Source organism: Mustela lutreola, chromosome 9, assembly GCF_030435805.1.
Source record: "Mustela lutreola isolate mMusLut2 chromosome 9, mMusLut2.pri, whole genome shotgun sequence".
Lineage (NCBI taxonomy): Eukaryota > Metazoa > Chordata > Mammalia > Carnivora > Mustelidae > Mustela > Mustela lutreola.
The window spans coordinates 31,545,967-31,563,364 of record NC_081298.1 but is presented as its reverse complement, the minus strand read 5'-3'; the positions used below and the strand labels follow the sequence as shown (position 1 = coordinate 31,563,364).

Here is a 17,398-nt window from a genome sequence, read left to right as displayed (position 1 = left end):
AGAAGCAGATATAAGAATTTCAATTTTTGAGCAACCTCTCCCTGCTTAAAATACTCCAAAAAAACCGAACACTACTCCCAGGTGCTATTCTAAACACCATAAATCAGAACTCATTCGAGTACTCTGAACTAGGTATGATTGGGTATTTCTGTTTTATAGACGGAGAAACTGAGGCACGGTATTCTCAAGTAACAGGCCCAAGGACACAGGCTAATAAATGATAGAGTCAAGATTCATACCCAGGCAGGGGGCTCCCAGGTCTCAGCTCTTAACAACCACTGCGTGCTATAGTGGAATGCTTAAAAGCATCTCATGCCCCAGAATGTGAACCCAAATTTGTTAAGCCTGAGTGACTTAGCAAATGTTAATGCCATTGATGGATGGCATATATCAAATGGGAGAAACATTAGCCTGCAGGAAAGAGGAGATTATCCTTGACTTTTTATACATTTTGTTTAGGGTGACAAAGACACATCTGAGTAGAATGTGCCTTGGAAAATTGGAACTGCAGGTGGAGCTTGGGAAAGACATGGTTGCAAGGTGGTGGTTGTTGTTTTTTCCCAACCTTTGGAAAATGTTGTGCTACTTTCTCCATGATTTCTAATGAGAAATCTCCCATCATTCCAATTGGTTTTACCTATAACTAAGACATTCATCATTTCTCTCTGGTTGCTCTTAAGATTTTTTTTCTTTAGTTTCCAGAAGTTTAATTTTGCTGGGTTTTGATGAGGATTTCTTTATTTTTATCCTAGTTCAGGTTCACACTATGTCTTGAATCTGTAGGTTTTGTCTTTCACCAATGGAAGTTTTCAGCCACTATTTCTTTGAATATTTGTTTAGCCCCACAATCTTTCTCGTCTCCTTCTGGGAATCTGATATCAGTGTCAGTATCTTTTGTTACTGTGCCACTGTGCCCAGTACCTTTCCTCTTGTCTATCAGACTGAGTAAATTTGATAGAACTGTTCTCAATTCAGCGATTCCATCTTTTGTCCTCTCCACTCTACCAATGAACCCATCCAACGAGGTTTCTTTTTTTTTCCTTTTTTAAATTTTGGTGGCTGTGCTTTTCAGTTCTATAATTTCCACTTAGTCCTTTTTTGTAACTTCTATTTCTTAGATGAGGTTTTATATTTCTTCTTATGTTTCAAGGGATTTCATAATTACTTGCTGAAACCATTTTATGGTAACTGCTTTAAAAATCTCTGCCAAATAGTTCCAACATCTGATTCATCTCACTACTGGTGTCAGCTGACTATCTTTTCTCACTCACATTGTGATTTTCTTGGTTCTTGGTATGACAAGTGATTTTTTTTTCTTACTGTATACTGGACATTTTGCAAATTATGTTAGGAGACTCTAAATCTTATATACATCTTCTATTTTAGTAGGTAGCCACCCTGTTTGGGCTTTGGATTTTTTTTTTTTTTTTAAGATTTACTTTTGTAGGCTGTAGTTTCAGTGACAGTTTTCTGAGCCTTTGCAATGCTGCTTTGGTCTACTTTGTTCTAGCTTTGCTTAAGCTCCCACTGGATCCCTGCATGTGATGCTTACATGATATCACTGGGCAGATGTAGGGGGATGCCCTAGATCACCATCTGCCATCGCATGGAGGCTTGGGAGACCCCAGGCCTGCTGGAGCTACTAGCGCACATGAATGTATCTACATTGTCCATTTTTAAAAGATTTTTATTTATTTATTTGACAGACAGAGATCACAAGCAGGCAGAGAGGCAGGAGAGGAGGAGGAAGCAGGCTCCCCGCTGAGCAGAGAGCCCGATGTGGGGCTCGATCCCAGGACCCTAGGATCATGACCTGAGCCGAAGGCAGAAGCTTTAACCCACTGAGCCACCCAGGTGCCCCTACATCATCCATTTTTTATTCTAGCAGTTTTATGATTTTATCTTTTTACTTTTTATTTTTAATCCATCTAAAATTCATTTTGATATCAAGAGTGGGGTGAAGAATTTAACCTTTTTTTACTCTCCTCCCCCAGCTGGGGAACCAATTAAACCATCCGCTAAAAATTCCACCTTCTTACGAATTTGAAAGGCTACCTTCATCAAATTCTTAATTTACATATGCATTTATATCTGTGGGCTGAACTCTTTTTTTTTCTTTGATTTGTCTGCTTTTGTTGCTCCTTGAGTTACTATAGAATTAAAAATGTTTTCATATTAGACAAGGCTAGTCCCCTCTCTTTAATTTGCTAGCTATTTATGTATGTTTTGCTTTTAAAGGGATTTGTGACAGGGTTGCAGGGTAAAGAACAGCAAAGGAAGATGTGGCTTGACCTGATAGAAGTTTCTTGCAGTGTTCCAGGAGAGAGAGGGTAGGATATTATAAGGACATATGGCTACCATGTCTTATTTTTGACATATCTATATATTGTCTACACAGTTCTTAACTTTATCGCTAATTCAATTCACTAAAAAAAAAAAAAAAAAGATTTATTTATTTATTTAGAGTGAGAAGGTGTGAGGGGCCAGGGAGGGGAAGAGGGAGAGGGAGGGAGAATCTCAAGCAGTCTCTGCTGAGAGCAGAGCCTGACGCAGGGCTCAATCTCACAGCCCTGAGATCAAGACCTGAGCCAAAATCAAGAGTCAGATGCTTAACTGACCGAGCCACCCAGATGTCCCTAATTCAATTCACTTCCAAATTGTAAATATTTATTTTATTTTTATTTTTAAAAAATTTTTAATAAACATATAATGTATTATTAGCCCCAGGGATACAGGTGTGTGAATCGCCAGGTTTACACACTTCACAGCACTCACCACAGCACACACACACCCCCGATGCCCATAACCCCACCACCAGCTCCCGACCACCCTCCCCCCCAGCAACCCTCAGTTTGTTCTGCGAGATTAAGAGTCTCTTATGGTTTGTCTCCATATTTATATTAGGCTTATCCTTTGTGCTATCTGCAAAAGCACAGATTAGATGCAATAGTTATATATTTTCTAACATATTAAACTGAATAGAAAACAATGAAAATAAACATTGTTTGTTCACGTAGTGCCTACAGTATACTACCGGCAGTTTGAGAAACAAAGGGTCTGAGCAAACTATTCTCATCTGTTTTCCAGATGAAAAGCCTCACTCAGAAGGGAGTCACCTGGGTTGACTAGTGATCTCTGTCACTTGAGCCAGATTCTGGGTGCACAGGTGGGTTTGGGTTGTGAAAATCATCAGGAGGTTCACTTAGAAACTCTTCTCTGTGTGATTAGCACAATTCAGTAAAAAGTTTTCCAAGTATCTCCGTATTGTTTTGTGCTAATGACTGGTACTAAGATCCGGCATGTACTCACACAGGTCTTGCAAAGCATTGACTAATGAAGTGAGTAGTCGCCATACAAACATATAACGTAACAATTGCTCTTCAGAGTTCTGATGTTCCTGCAAGCAAATCTACCCTCTTGGAGACTGCTGGAAAGAGCCATAGAGGATATCACAGGCCAGTCAGAACGTTCACGGGATGGTAGGATCTTGGTGAAGTGATCTGTAGGGCAGAAACAGATGATAATGCCAAAGGCTAGAGTCTTAATATCCTTATCTCTTGGTCTTTATTAAAGGTAAACAGAGATAAATGGAAAATGCCATTTGAACCTCATGAAGATCAAATTAGAGAGCGAGATTGCAGGGAATCAAATATCTTGTACTGACCTGTCACAAGCACTTACTCAGATACAAGCAAACACACTGCATGCTCTTTTTTTTCTTCTTCATCTTTTTTTTTTTTTTTTTTTTAACCCTAAGGCGATCATGGCTTTTACATTTCTAAATTCCCTGGTTTCAGGGCCTGCCTCCTGCTGAGCTGCCCTTAGCACCCAGAATAAAAAAGGTTATAAAATCACTGATACTAAAATCTCTCTGCCAAACAGAAGTACCTTCCATTTTCTGTCCTTTAAGAACAGTAGAAAATAATCCAGTCTCCTGTTAGTGGGCATGGAAACTAATTTCCAATATTTTTTTCCAGTGGCTGAATAATACTAAAACCCACAGCATTCTTTGGAGGCCTCCATTAATGGGTCCCACACTAAAAAGCAATAAAGTTACCGACCTTAAAATTCAACCTGCACATGTTCAATGGTTAAGTCCCGCTGGTTTCCTGATTATCTGGGGGTTAGTTGAATAGAAGCCTGGATGGGAGAGATTCACATGATTGCTTGTCTTGTTCCCTCAAGTATCTCTCAAAGACCTACTCCTTTCCTATTTTCTCCCATTTGGGTCTCCCTCCAGTGGTGTTTCTGCACTTCTCCGTGAAACGCCGTTTCTTACCTCTGATCATCTCAGAACTGGAAGCCTCAGTATGTAACTCCTGACCTTTAAAAGTCTCCTCTCCCCATCCGAACGTCACCAAGAGACCTGCCTGAGAGGGCTCCCTCACTCTTCATGGACACTTGAAAGCCGATCTATTTGCAAAATCCACTTTCTGGCAAGTTTCTGGAATCTTTGGCCAACCAACTTTCACCTCAGGTTTCTCAGAATCTTAACTGCACAGGGTTGCCAGCTTCTCTTGTTCTCCCCCACACGAACGACAGACCTCCTTCCGTCAATGTCATGGCAGGGATTGGCATGAGGCCTCCAATGGCAGCTTCAGAGAGCTTGGTGCCAGGTGATGTCATTCTACCCCCCAAGTCTCGAACGGGGGGTTCAGGACACGGCCACGGAGCAGAGCATCTGCCAGCACAAGCCAGCACTAGCTATTTAAAGCCTCTCCCTGGCACAGCAAGGACAGGGCAGGGGTGAGGGGCCAACTGTTCTGAGGGTGACAGAGGGTGCTGAGAGTGGGCAGGCACAAGGCCACAATGACAAGGAGGAATCCACTTGGGCAAAGGATCCCTTTTCCTCTTCCTCCACCAACGGCCAAGGCCACATCTCAGCAGCACGGCACGGCCTGATGGAGCTTCCACAGACTTCAGTACGTGGTGCCCATTTGTTTTCTTCACACCTTCCACATTGGCAATCTGGTAAAGACAAAGAGCCTTTCTTTTCTTTTTTCTTTAAAGATTTTATTTATTTATTTGACAGAGATCACATGTAGGCAGAGAGGCAGGCAGAGAGAGGCGGGGAAGCAGGGTCCCCGCTGAGCAAAGAGCCCGATGCCGGTCTCGATTCCAGGACCCTGAGGTCATGACCTGAGCTGAAGGCAGAGGCTTCAACCCATTGAGCCACACAGGAGCACCCCCCCCGCCACACCTTTTTTTTTTTTCCCCCCAATTTGCAGGTATTAGCTCTTATTTTAGAGGGTCCAAATGCTCCTTCCACACCCTGTTCGTATTATAAAACCGGGAACTCTGGCTTTGGAGAGACAACATTATGATTAACATGTGATCCATCTTAAACTGTATTTAAATCTTTATATTATTTGGGGAAATACAATCTCAATCACATGGCCTCTGTTTTACAGCTTGGTCTGATTCTTGTACTTAATTCCGTGTAGAGATTTAAAGCTTTCAAAAAAACCCACATCTAATAAAAAAAACCCCGTCTCTCGGGTTGGGTTCTCCCAGAAGTAGACTCCGAGTCAAGGATTCAGGTGCAAGAGCTTTATTAAGGAAAGGCTCCCAGGAGACACCAGTAGGTGAACAGGAGGAGGACAGGGAGACAGAAGAGGCTGAGCAAGGCATGATTTCCCGGGAAGCCCAAGTCTTGGTTTGATCCAGAAGGGAGCTCTGGAGAGTATGTTATGCCGCAGATGATTTTCTTCCTTCCTTGGGCAAAGGAAGCTGTGCTTTTGGGCTCCCCAGCCAGACAGTCTGGGCCTTAAGTCAAAGGGAGTGGTAGGGTGGGGTGAGAGGTGGCGTGAACAGAGAGGCTCTCCAACCCACAAACACTGCTGGCTCTCCATGTGGGCTGAAGTGGCTCTGGTATCATCAACTCATGGGGGGGCGGGGGGGGGCGGCTGGAGCCACAGGATTGGCCAGATAGGCCAGAGGGGCAATGGGGGAGGCACTGACAGCACAGGCCATGGGGCCATCCTGCATGCTGCGTGCCCTTACCACTGGGGGCATCTTAGAGAGCTTTCATCACGTTCTGCTTCAAGAGGAAACGAATGACGTCTTTTGAAAGTCCCGGGGTTGGCTTTTCATCATCCAGAGACACACTTCCTTCTTCCTGTGGGTAGAAGTGGGCGTCCTTGGAATGCCTCCGTAAGACCGCACAGCCATCCCGGTTGAAGATGACCCGGGCCATCTGGAAACTGCGAAGGGCATACTTTTGGTTCTCCTGGCCCTTCAGTTCATTGATTTTCTGAGTCAGGCACTGGCAGACTGATGCAGAGAGTGGATTTCTAGCGGCTGGCTGGGGATGGCCAAACATTTCATAGAACCTATCCAGGGATTTCCGAAGCCCATCGTCCTCTGCTGTGGTCTCCGTCTGACCCTTCACACAAGGGTCAAGCCAGAAGTTCTCAGAGGTCCAGGAATCATTTTGTTCGGTACTTAGGTTACCGGTGTCTGCAAGATAAAACACATTACAATACTCAAACACATATTTTAAAAAGCCAAAAACAGACAATGTCTCTTCAATTCACCACACCTACTACTCTCTTGGGTGACTGATAATGGGCACAATTAGCTGATTTCAGAATTGATTCCCACTATCCTAGGGTTATGCCACTTGTTTGCTCAGAACAAGAACATCTGATTTGTATGTTCCAGGAGTTCTTCATCTATGGTCTTTGCATAGAAGTTCAGGGTAGGTGTGAATTTGGATGGGGATCAAAATCACATCTTTATTTTCACTAACCTCTCCCAGAAATTAAGCATGTTCTCCCATAATGTAGGCAACAAACCTATTAGCAGCAGTGCCTATGACTTTGTTACCAACAGCTCACAGCTATTTTCATATCACCCATAGTCTGCAGAAGACATTTTTAAATATCATTTATGCCTGTCACTATGCTATGGCCTGAACTGTGGTTCTCCAAAATTCATATGTTAAGCCCTGCTGCCTAATGTGACTATATTTGGAGATGGGGCTTTTAGGAGGTTATTAGGGTTAAATGAAGTTGTAAGGGTAGAAGCCAAATCTGATAGCAGTGGTGGCTTTATAAAAAGAGGAAGAGATCTCGCTCTTTCTCTCTCTCCGTCCACGTGCAGGAACTGGGGGAGGGCCTGGAGAGCCCTCAAGGAAAAGGTGGCCTTCTTGAGGCCCGGAAGCCCTTCCTGGAACCCAGCCATACCAGCACTGTGATCTCAGACTTCTGGTCTCTAGAACTCTGAGAAAATAAACTTCTGTTGTTTAGGCCACCCAGTCTATGGTATTTTGTTATGGCGATCCAAGGAAACTAAGATACGGTGCTTTGAAATTACTGCTGTTATTAGTCCTGATACTAGATCTTATCATTTAAGCATTCATTTACAAAGCATATATTAAAGACTCTTAACTATAGGGACCAAGCAGAGGGTTGCGGGAGAGGAGGTGGGGGGAGATGCAGTAATTGGGTGATGGGCATTAAGTGGGTGACAGATATGTGATGGAATGAGCACTAGGTGTTCAAGGCAGGTGATGAATCACTAGATTCTACCCCTGAAACTAGTAATACAATATATGTTAACTAACTGGAATTTAAATAAAATCTTAAACCAGATGCCAGCGGGATCCAGGGCACAAATGCAGTAAAGACCCCTAATGTAGACAGTGCTGGGTATTTATACAGTTCAGACATTGTCTTTCTCTATTCCCTACAGTAATCCTATAGACTCTTTATCTCTCAATTAAAATCACCACCTTTGTGATTTGTAAAAGAGTCACAAACTAAGTGACTTAAGAATAGACAATATGAAGCCAGAATTGGAGTCAAACCCTAGTCCCTGATCTCACTTTCTGTACTTCTCTGGGAACCATAATTCTTTTTTTTTTTTTAAACCTTTTATTTATTTATTTGAGAGAGAGAGAGGGAGAGAGCACAAGTAGGCAGAGAGGCAGGCAGAGAGAGAGGGGGAAGCAGGCTCTCCACCGAGCAGAGAGCCCAATGTGAGGCTCGATCCCAGGACCCTGAGACCACGACCTGAGACGAAGGCAGAGACTTAACCCACTGAGCCACCCAAGTGGCCCAGGAACCCTAATTCTTAACACAGGAATCTCTGAGCTCTTCTGAAACAAAGGAAAACATTCCACACAAATAATTTGCAGAATTCTTATACATTTGCAGAATTTCTTATACATTTTATTCTTTAACATTTTATACTTTAAATCAAAATATTATATTTTCCTTTTCTGCTCTGATATAAGCTTTAATAAATTACTACCTTTAATTCCACACACACACCCCTCACCCCCACCAACTCAATCAGTAGCTATCATAAAAATATTTGTACTTGCTAATGATGAAAAGTTGTGTGCTACAGCCGGTGGTTTTACTAAAGGAGAAGGGATTTGGGGTTTTGCCTCTAGTCTTGTTACCAGCTAGACAGCATACTACCTTGCTGAGCTTTTGCTTTCTCATCTACAATAGTGTCAGTAAATGGTCTCTCTTCAAGAACTTCTGTGGTTGGACAAGGAACAGAGAAGTAGATAATCCAAAGCATCCAAGGATATGGACACACATGGTAGGAGACACAGGTAGGCCCACACATGGACAGACATTCACGGGCCCACCGTACAGGTAGCCCAACAACAATGCACTTAGCCACCTTGAAGAATGGCTGATTCCAAGGTGGTTATAGGAAAGTACATGATGGGTACTTTGTTCTAGAATGCTCAAATACCGATGGGGGCTTGTCAAGGGGAGAGCAGAGGTCAGCTTGAAAGGGGTCAGCTGGCCGCATCTGGAACAACTTGAGCATCAAAATCAATAATGAGAATAATGAATGACAGACCATTCACTAAAACAGAAAACCATGAATTCATAAAGTAATTGAAAGTTTGCTGAGGAACAGGGTATTCGCAGTCTCAGAGTACTTCCCCCTAAAATACTTATCAGTTACAAATGGAAAAAGAATAACTTCATCGTGGAGAAACCTGGCACATATCACCTCAATCAAGCGACCTAAATGATGGGACCAACCGAAATCCTGTTGCCACTTGACCAGACACAACATGAAGACCCCAGCCACTTCTCTGATAGTCACACCAACGCTGCATCACCTAAACCCAATTTTGGGGAAGTGACAGACAAAACCAAATTGAGGGACATTCTGTAAAATGACTGGCCTGTACTCTTCAGATGTGCCAAGGTCATGAGACCCAAGAGAAAAGTGAGCAAGGCTGTTCCACACTGAAGGGCACCAAAGAGACATGACAGTTTAACACAACATATGATTTTCACCTGGATCTCTTTGCTATAGAGAACATTTCTGGGATCACCTGACTGGGGGCTGAGGATTAGATGGTAAGAATGTACCCGGTTAAACTTCCCGATTTTGCAAGTTTCACTCGGTTATGGTTATCTCCTCGTTCATAGGAAAATCAGGGTGGTGGGCATCATGCTGGCAACTTACTCTTAAACAATTCGTTGGGGGAAAGAAAGTTCTTTGTGTTGTACTTGCAAGTTTTCTGTGCGTTTCGGATTCTCGCAAGAAAAACATCATGAAAACGAACCTCTGGAGGAATAATCATTAAGACTTCCTTTGGCGGCCTACTTTAATATTAAGAAAAACGAAAAAAGAGCCTTCATCCAGGGCTTGGCCAACAGTCCTGTCTAACAAATGGTAGTGGCTATTACAGAGCCAAGGGGAGAAGGGGCCGGGCCAGGGGTCCCACGATGGCAGGGTGAGTTGTCTTTCCCCACCTTCTTCCCCAAAGATGATCTGGTCCTGGGGACATAAGGGAAGGGAAGAAAAGGGAAGGGACAGGAAGACGGGCTGAGAAGTGTCAATGGGAAGAGTGGAAGGGAGTAAGAAGGTCCTTGGCAGTGACCCTGAGAAAGCTGGGGCAGCCATTGACACAGAGCTCTCCTAATAGCACAACAGAACTTGCTAAGGAACTGGTCAATAACTTTGATTTGAACCCAATGAGCCTAAAACATGGGCTTGTCTCCTCTGTTTTTCATGTAAACATCAAGCAGAAAGCAAGTCATCTTCAAAGAAACCCTCCTTCCCTTTTCCAGAAGAAAATGACAACATGGGTTGAGTTATTTACTACATCAGTTCTTTTGAACACTGTCCCCAGCTCATTACCGTCTTTGATTTCCTTTTAAAACTTGCTTTACTACCAAGAACAAAGCTATCTCTCTAATCATGTGGCTGTTGCGGCCTTTCTGACATCTGGGATTTCTTTGCCAGCAAATAGAGTCAATCGCTTTTCTTTTCCTGATGCACCTATATGCGGACGGACAGCATGGTGATCTTGGATAACTCAGTCAGTTCCTGCATCCTCACAGCCAAGTTCAAACTGTACCTTATTTTTACATTAACATAGCCCAGACTTGTAGGGCTCTCAACTTGGGACAGTAATGTCTACTCTAAGGAGAGTCTGGGGATGTTTTTGTGTCAGTGATTGGAAAGTGCTACTTGTATTGGGTGAGTGGGGTCAAGGAGGTAAGTGGCCTAGAAGGCACAGGACGATCCCATGCAACAAAGACTCATCCTCCCCAAAATGCCCATAATGCCTCTTACCCCTTGAGAGGAACAGTGGCTCAAAGGATGATTTCTGGGAAGAGCAGGAAGTGAATGCTGAATCCTGCTGCACTGTAATATATTGCTTTGTTTTGGGCTCCCAAGGCACCTTTTTTCTGGCACCCATTTGTACCATGCATTCCTCCCCTCTCAGACGTTGAGCACATTTTATTTTTCTCAGCAAGCGCCCCGGTCCCAATGATTGTGGCATTGTCTAAATAGAGTAGAATTTCCCTTTTGATCGCAATTTGCTTCCATCACAAATAGAATTTCTTTAGGAATTGACAAGAAGAAAGGCAGGAGGATGCGCTGGGTATGACCATGCTTTTGCATGCATTGTTTCAAGGTCACCTATCTACCAGAGCACCTGTTGGTTAAATTACCTTTCGGCCAGAGAGAAAACAGTTGACATACAGATGTTTGGGATTCTTACAAACCTAGAAGTCTTTTTATATCTTTAGGACTTATGGATGGTAGTTTGTTCAGTAATCCCAGGCAGTCAATGAGCACGGAGGATTTGAGATTAACGGTTGCATTCTGTGAGACGCCATTAGCCTTTAGAAACCCGTATGTTTAATGGGGGTTTCTTGTAGAGAATCTTCCATGGCTACGTCTGTGGTTGATAACTGCGCAGCAGGATTTTATCTCTGTGAAACATTTTAGCTTTCAACTTTAACAAGTTTTTCCTACATGGATTTGATATTTAGCATTCTGTCTCCCCAGCCTCAATGCCCGCCCACTCTGCCTTATTTGTTCAGACTTTCTTTTACTCACGATTGCTAATTGGGAGGATCTGGGGTTTCAAGGCTGCACTGAGCCGAAAGAAATCAAAGATTTAATAAAAGAAGAGAACGATCAGGATTTAAGGAAATAAGGCATTGTGGCTCATACAGTCTCCTTTTACATTGCCTCAAAGGGAACGCTGCCCCTTTCCTCAGGGCAGTGCGTGGTGCACGCCTACGTGTGGCCCCGCTGCCTTGGTCTGTCTGCTGGAGGCTCCTCGGGTTCTGTGTGGCTCTGAGAAAGTCATGTGTGTAGGAAGAACAAAGTGAGTCGGGGAGGCGGCATGTCCTAGTCATTAATGGTCACAGATTAGCACAGTCTCCTCTCCTTTATGACAGCAGACTTCCGAGGCCTGCAGGCTCGCTCTGTGGGTGAAGGCATTATTCTTCAAACAGTAAGGGCTCTTGCCTATGGATCTGGAGCCCTGCTCTGTAGGCTGCATCTCCCTGCCCAGACCTTTTTTTCCTTCCTACCCTCTTCTGCTCCTCTTACTTCTGCCACTCCACTCCATACCCTGCGGAAGAAAATAGGAGTGAACAGGCTCACGGGATGAACAAGATTCAGTCCTCTACCTCCAGCCCCACAGGCTGCACAGAAGTCGGACTGCGGCAACACCTCTGCATCGTGGCCTTGGGAACTGGCTTCTCTTCTGACCCTTGCAGGCCCCCTCTTCAGAATCTCGGCACCTGCTGTTCCTCTGCGTGGAACATGCTTTCTCCACTTTATCTGCACGACTGGTTGGTTCCCTCTCCTCCTCAGGTCTCGGTTCAGACGTTAGCTTCTCCGTGAGAGCTCCTGTATCGGTCAGGATCAGCTACGTAACAAGCATGGGCCAAATCTCAGGGGCTTAAAATAATAAAGGATTGTTTCTCACTACTTATAGCTCTGTGTCATACCAGTAGATCTGTGTGGGCTTGTCCGTTACCCTGGAACCCAGGCCAGTGGGCCAGCCACCACCTCAACATTGCTTAGTGCCTGCGGCAGAAGGTAAAGAACCCAGGGGAGCAGGCAGTGACTGGGAAAGCCCCGTCATGTCAGTGCACATATCACTGGCTAATGTTAATTCATATGGCCAAGCCTAATTCTGGGAAAGAATAAAGATCGGGGCACCTGGCCAAGTGTCTGCCTTGGGTTCAGGTCATGATCCCAGGGTCCTGCGATCGCGTCCCTTGTCCGGCTCCCTGCTCAGAGGGGAGCTTGCTTCTCCCTCTGCCTGCCACTCCCCCTGCTTATGCGCACTCTCTCTCTGACAAACAAATAAAATATTTAAACAAAGAATGAGGATGAAAATTCTCCTGCTGTGGGAGGAAGAAAGTATCATTCAGTCTTCTGATCCTTCAGTCTTGCTCAGCAACTGCTGAGCACACAACTTAAAATTGCATTTCCCTCACTCATCTAGGCCCTGACTGTCCTTGTGTCCCTTCTCTGCCTTACATTTCTAAGTAAACCTAGCAGCATCTACTAATGCATGATTTGTTTGTTTATTGTCTATCTTCTCCTGCTTATGGCATTTGTTTGTCTGGATGCCAGCTGTCCCCCCCCCCCCCCCCGCCCAACCCCCAGGGCCTAAAGCAGTGCTGGCCTGAGATAGATACATTGAAAACTTTTTGATGTTTTATTTTACTTGATGAGTTTCATTTTCAAATAAAGATGTAAAGGTGCATGATTACTAGGGTTACCAGTGCTCCCTAAGGTGATTGGGAAGTTTGCCCAGGACAACCCAGGTTTATGGCTGTTGTCTCAATTAATGATTAATAGCACACTCTTTCACTCCCAAAAGGGCCCTGGATCCCACGATTCGTAATATATATATAGATATGTGTATATATCTATATCTATATATATATATACACACACATATGCATCATGATACAGCCACCACATAGAAGTTCCTGCCATACATCCCTATGTCCCAAGGGCTGAGTTTTGATGCCAGAGATAATCCCAGTCTGTGGGCTAAATAATAAGATGTCCACACACTTTTATTTTTTTCCTAAACGTTCTGCTCTGCTGTCCTCCAGGACAATTCTCCTTCCCTTCCCTTTCTTTTCACAGCAGTCCTTTCTCCTACCCCCTTACTGTCCAAGAACTGTTTGGTTTCTGCCCTGAAAGCAAAGGGACTCAATTCACTATATCCCATCAGTAACTCACTGTGATTCTGCTTTCTGGTCTCGTATGACTTTCCACCACGGTGCAGTTAACACCAGCACTGGAGTTCTAAGATACCTTACTTTCTGTCTCTTTCATAGCCTAAAATTAATGACCAAAAAAATCAGTAAGCTACGCTTCCTTTTGCCCCATAGCAACCCTACCATCTGCGGCTTGTACAATTTGGAATTTGCAACTGTTCCTTTAAAGGACAAGCCCCACAGACTCATAAAGGGGTGGGGGCAGGACACAGATATCAAGCTATTTAATCCAAATCCACACTTCAAAGGACGGGTGGTCTGGTCCGGTGCGTTTGAAACTGCAGTCTGAGTCAGGACTTGTTTACATCCGAGAGCTAATCCTGATGAATCACCCAGAGGGAAGGTGGCATATGCTGTCACCCTTCCTCCTAATGGTGAACAGATGCACCGGGCAGAAGCTAGGGTCCTCTACCAGGCAACTGCTGAGAATGAAAATGAACGCTGGAAAAAACCAAAAATATGTGCGATCGGTGAACAGCCCTAAAATTAAGTGCCCGTGGCAATTAATAAGGCTGACTGATCTCTGCCGTCTGATTGGTAAGCTATCTTACTCGTACCTGGGCATTTTATATTTTCTTAGGAAACTAAAATGTTCTGAATACAAAGAAATAGAATATCCAAGTTCACACCACTCTAAACGGACAGTTACCATATTGTCATATTTGCTTCAAGTCTTTTTTTCTTATTAAGAAGTAAACACTGGGGATTCTGGGTGGCTCAGTCAGTTAACAGTCTGTCTGCCTTTGGCTCGGGTCATGATCTCCGGGTCGTGGGATTGAGTCCTGCATCCAGCTCCCTGCTCAGTGGGGAGTTTGCTTTTCCTTCTGCCTGCTGTCTCTCTCTCTCCCTGACAAATAAATAAATAAATCTTTAAAAAAAAAAAAAAGAAGTAAACATTTTAGGGATGAGTGAAACAGGTGATGGGGATTAAGCAGTGTGCTTGTTGTAATGAGAACCAGATGTGTTGAATCACTCTATTGTTCACCTAAAACTAATATAACACTGTATGTTAACTACACTGGCATTAAAATAAAAACAAAACAACAAAAAAAGAAGTAAATATTTTAATTAAAGTTGATCACTTCTACACAGAAATTCATTCATTCCAGGCCATTTATTTATGTCTTTGTTCTTAAAAAGTTTATTTTTGAATAATCTCTATACCCAATGTGGGCCTTGAAGTCACAACCCCAATATCAAAAGTCACTCACTCTCCCCACGGAGCTCGCCAGGCGCCCTTTCCAGCCCATTTTTATACCTGACATATGTTATGTATCCCTAAGCAACACCATGTTGCTTTGGGTGATGGTCATTTTCATTTTATTTTCCATATACGAAGTTTTGCTTTTTCTCACTCCACTTTATGATTTTTTCCTTCCTGCCATTGTTGATATATGAGTCTGCTTTAGAGTATTATAAGAACATACCTCACTATTTTTCATCCATTTCATTCTCTTGGGATGGCCATGTGGGCTGTGTCTAACTTATCCCTGTCACAAATGAGGCTTCAGTGACCCCTCCCTCCATACCTACTTCCTGGTGTACTTGCTCTAGAATTATATCTAGTCGTGGAACTGCTGAGTCGAAAGGAATGTGCGTTTTCAGTTTCACTAGAACCTGCCAAATCACTTTCCAAAGTGGCTGGGGCACTCCCACCAGCAGGATCTGGGTTACCCTGTTTCTCCACAGCTTTGCCGAACTCTCTGACACTGTTGGGTGTATCCAATATGTCTCCTTACTTGGGGTCACATTTCCCTCCTCACTCAAAGTGGCCGAGCTGCTCTCCAGACCTGTCTCCAGTCACCTGGCGGCGACTTGTGCTTCCTATACTGTGAGACATTCATCTTCTTTACCCTTTCTCTATTGGACTTTGTCTTTTCTTCTATCTTCTTTTTAATGGCATACAAGATGAAGTACAGAGAAAACACGGTCTTTGACTTCTCTGCACCTGAGGTCATGACTAGATTATCCCAGGCTGAGGCTGGATAAAAGACCTCAATCGGAGTTTGTTTTCCTTTTAATGGCAAATCTTCTCAAGTAAGACAACCTTCGCAGTATCAGTTTATCACCTCCAAAATGTGATACTGTGTCTCTACTCCATTCAGTGAAAAAGTCACACGCCAAGGCGGACCCAGGGGCCGGGCCAATAGCCGGCTCACTGAGTCTCATTTTGCAGACAAGAAAATTGAGACAAAGACCAAGTCTCCAGAATCACTTCATGAGAGGCTGTGGTGAGACCACGGACAAGGCTAACCTGCTTATTAATTTTCTTCCTTAAAATACTCTTCATGTGGCTCACATTTGCCATAATTAGGACTACTTTGGCTGTGACGAGCCAGGCAGGGGTGTTCTCCCTAGATGATTTTGGTAAAAGCCGAGGAATCACAGGCCTGGATCCTAAAAATGCTTAATACCATTCTCTTCTTTAGAAGGAGATTAAGGTTTAGCTGAAGCTTGATTTAAAACAGCTTCCTTTTGCAGGTTGTTAAGCAGTAACCAAATTAAAGGATCAGAACCTGACCCCTTTGCAGCTAGAAAAGCCATGGGGGATTTGCTGGTTCAGCTCTTGCACTTTCAGGACCAGAGTCTGAGGGCTGGAGCTGGAGCTGGAACAAGAACTTGGATCCCCTGAGCCAGTCCAGGTTTTGGGGCATAGCTCTTGGTCGGTTCTGCATTCAGAACCCCAACAGGGGACAAGAGGGGAGGCTCTCAGACCAGAGAACCTGAGACAGAATCTCCTTCAGGAGCAATTGGGAATCAGGAGCTTCCCTGCAACACTTAAAGCAATCATTTAAAAATGTTTTCCCCCTGCTAAATGCCTTTTAAAATCTCATTTTACATGGGATATTTCAGCAGATTTATTTCATATCATGGCCTAGATAGTAAGGCACAATCAGGGGCAGAAAAGAAAATCAAACGATTCTGGTCTAGGTTGCTATGGCAACGTTGCTATTTTGAATACGATTGTTTACTTCAGCATAATTAAGTTCAATGTGAGCAGCTAATTAAGATGAGGCTTGAAACTTTAACCTTAACCTTCACTGTAAGAAAAAAAATAAGACTTTAAAAATGATGCTTGAGGTGTTGCTGGAGACATATTTAGCAGAATGCTCATCTCCCTTTGCTGGGGAAGCAGAAAACGGATTCTTTTTTCTTTAAGAGGAACAGGGGCCTACTCACCATCTGTCCAAATCCACAAGTCAATATTTCCTAATTTTTAGAGATAAAGAGGAACAGAACAGAGCCCTTATCAAAACAAAGCCAGTTCCCATGTTGACATCAGCAGACTTGCTGAGACTGACAGGCAAGGAAAGTCGGATGCTTTCCTACACACAGCAGGGTTTTCATTAGATGCATATTTGTGTAAACAGCCTTGACTCCACATCAGATCCGACCTTAGGTCCATCTGTGAAGTAACAGGTTGAATTTTAAGGAACGTGCCAGAAGGCAAAGATATAGCTGAGCTCTCCCCCTTCAAAGTAACCACCCACCCCAGGAGGCCCAGCTCTTGTATTCAAAATGCTGACATCACTGAGAACATGCTGGAACCTCTCAGGAAGTGTTTCCACTCCTCCTGGAAGCTTCTCCTGGACATCCTCATTGGTGGCAAATCTCCACCCTTGGAGGACAGAATTACCTTTTTGGAAACTGTCAAAAGGCATTAGGAGTAAAAGTTGATCAATAATGTCAGTGATCAAGCAGGGTAACATGGAATGAGGTAAAAAGCAAAGTTCATCTCCAAAAAGAGATTGCTTTTCTTACATTCCACACACTAGTTCTGAAGTTGTTCTTACAAAGGAATTCTAAAACCAGTTCTGTGCAATGGCAGGCAGTGTGGTACTATATGCTTTCAGAAGTGTACT

At 43.7% G+C, this 17,398-nt stretch overlaps 1 protein-coding gene across 7 annotated transcripts in view; it reads right to left on the bottom strand.

The window, feature by feature from the left end:
* Positions 1–5,535: 5,535 nt before the first annotated feature.
* Positions 5,536–17,398, bottom strand: part of SHLD1 (shieldin complex subunit 1) — a 120,666-nt gene continuing 108,803 nt past the window's right edge. For 4 of the 7 annotated variants that reach the window (XM_059133899.1, XM_059133900.1, XM_059133898.1 and 1 more), the window contains one exon: positions 5,536–6,459. In XM_059133899.1, coding sequence (XP_058989882.1) covers positions 6,017–6,459 — 443 coding nt within the window. In that variant the 3' untranslated portion in view covers positions 5,536–6,016. Of the gene's footprint in view, positions 6,460–11,992; positions 12,161–17,398 lie in introns of those variants that run through there. The other 3 variants (XM_059133903.1, XR_009344649.1, XM_059133905.1) reach the window with 3 other exon arrangements.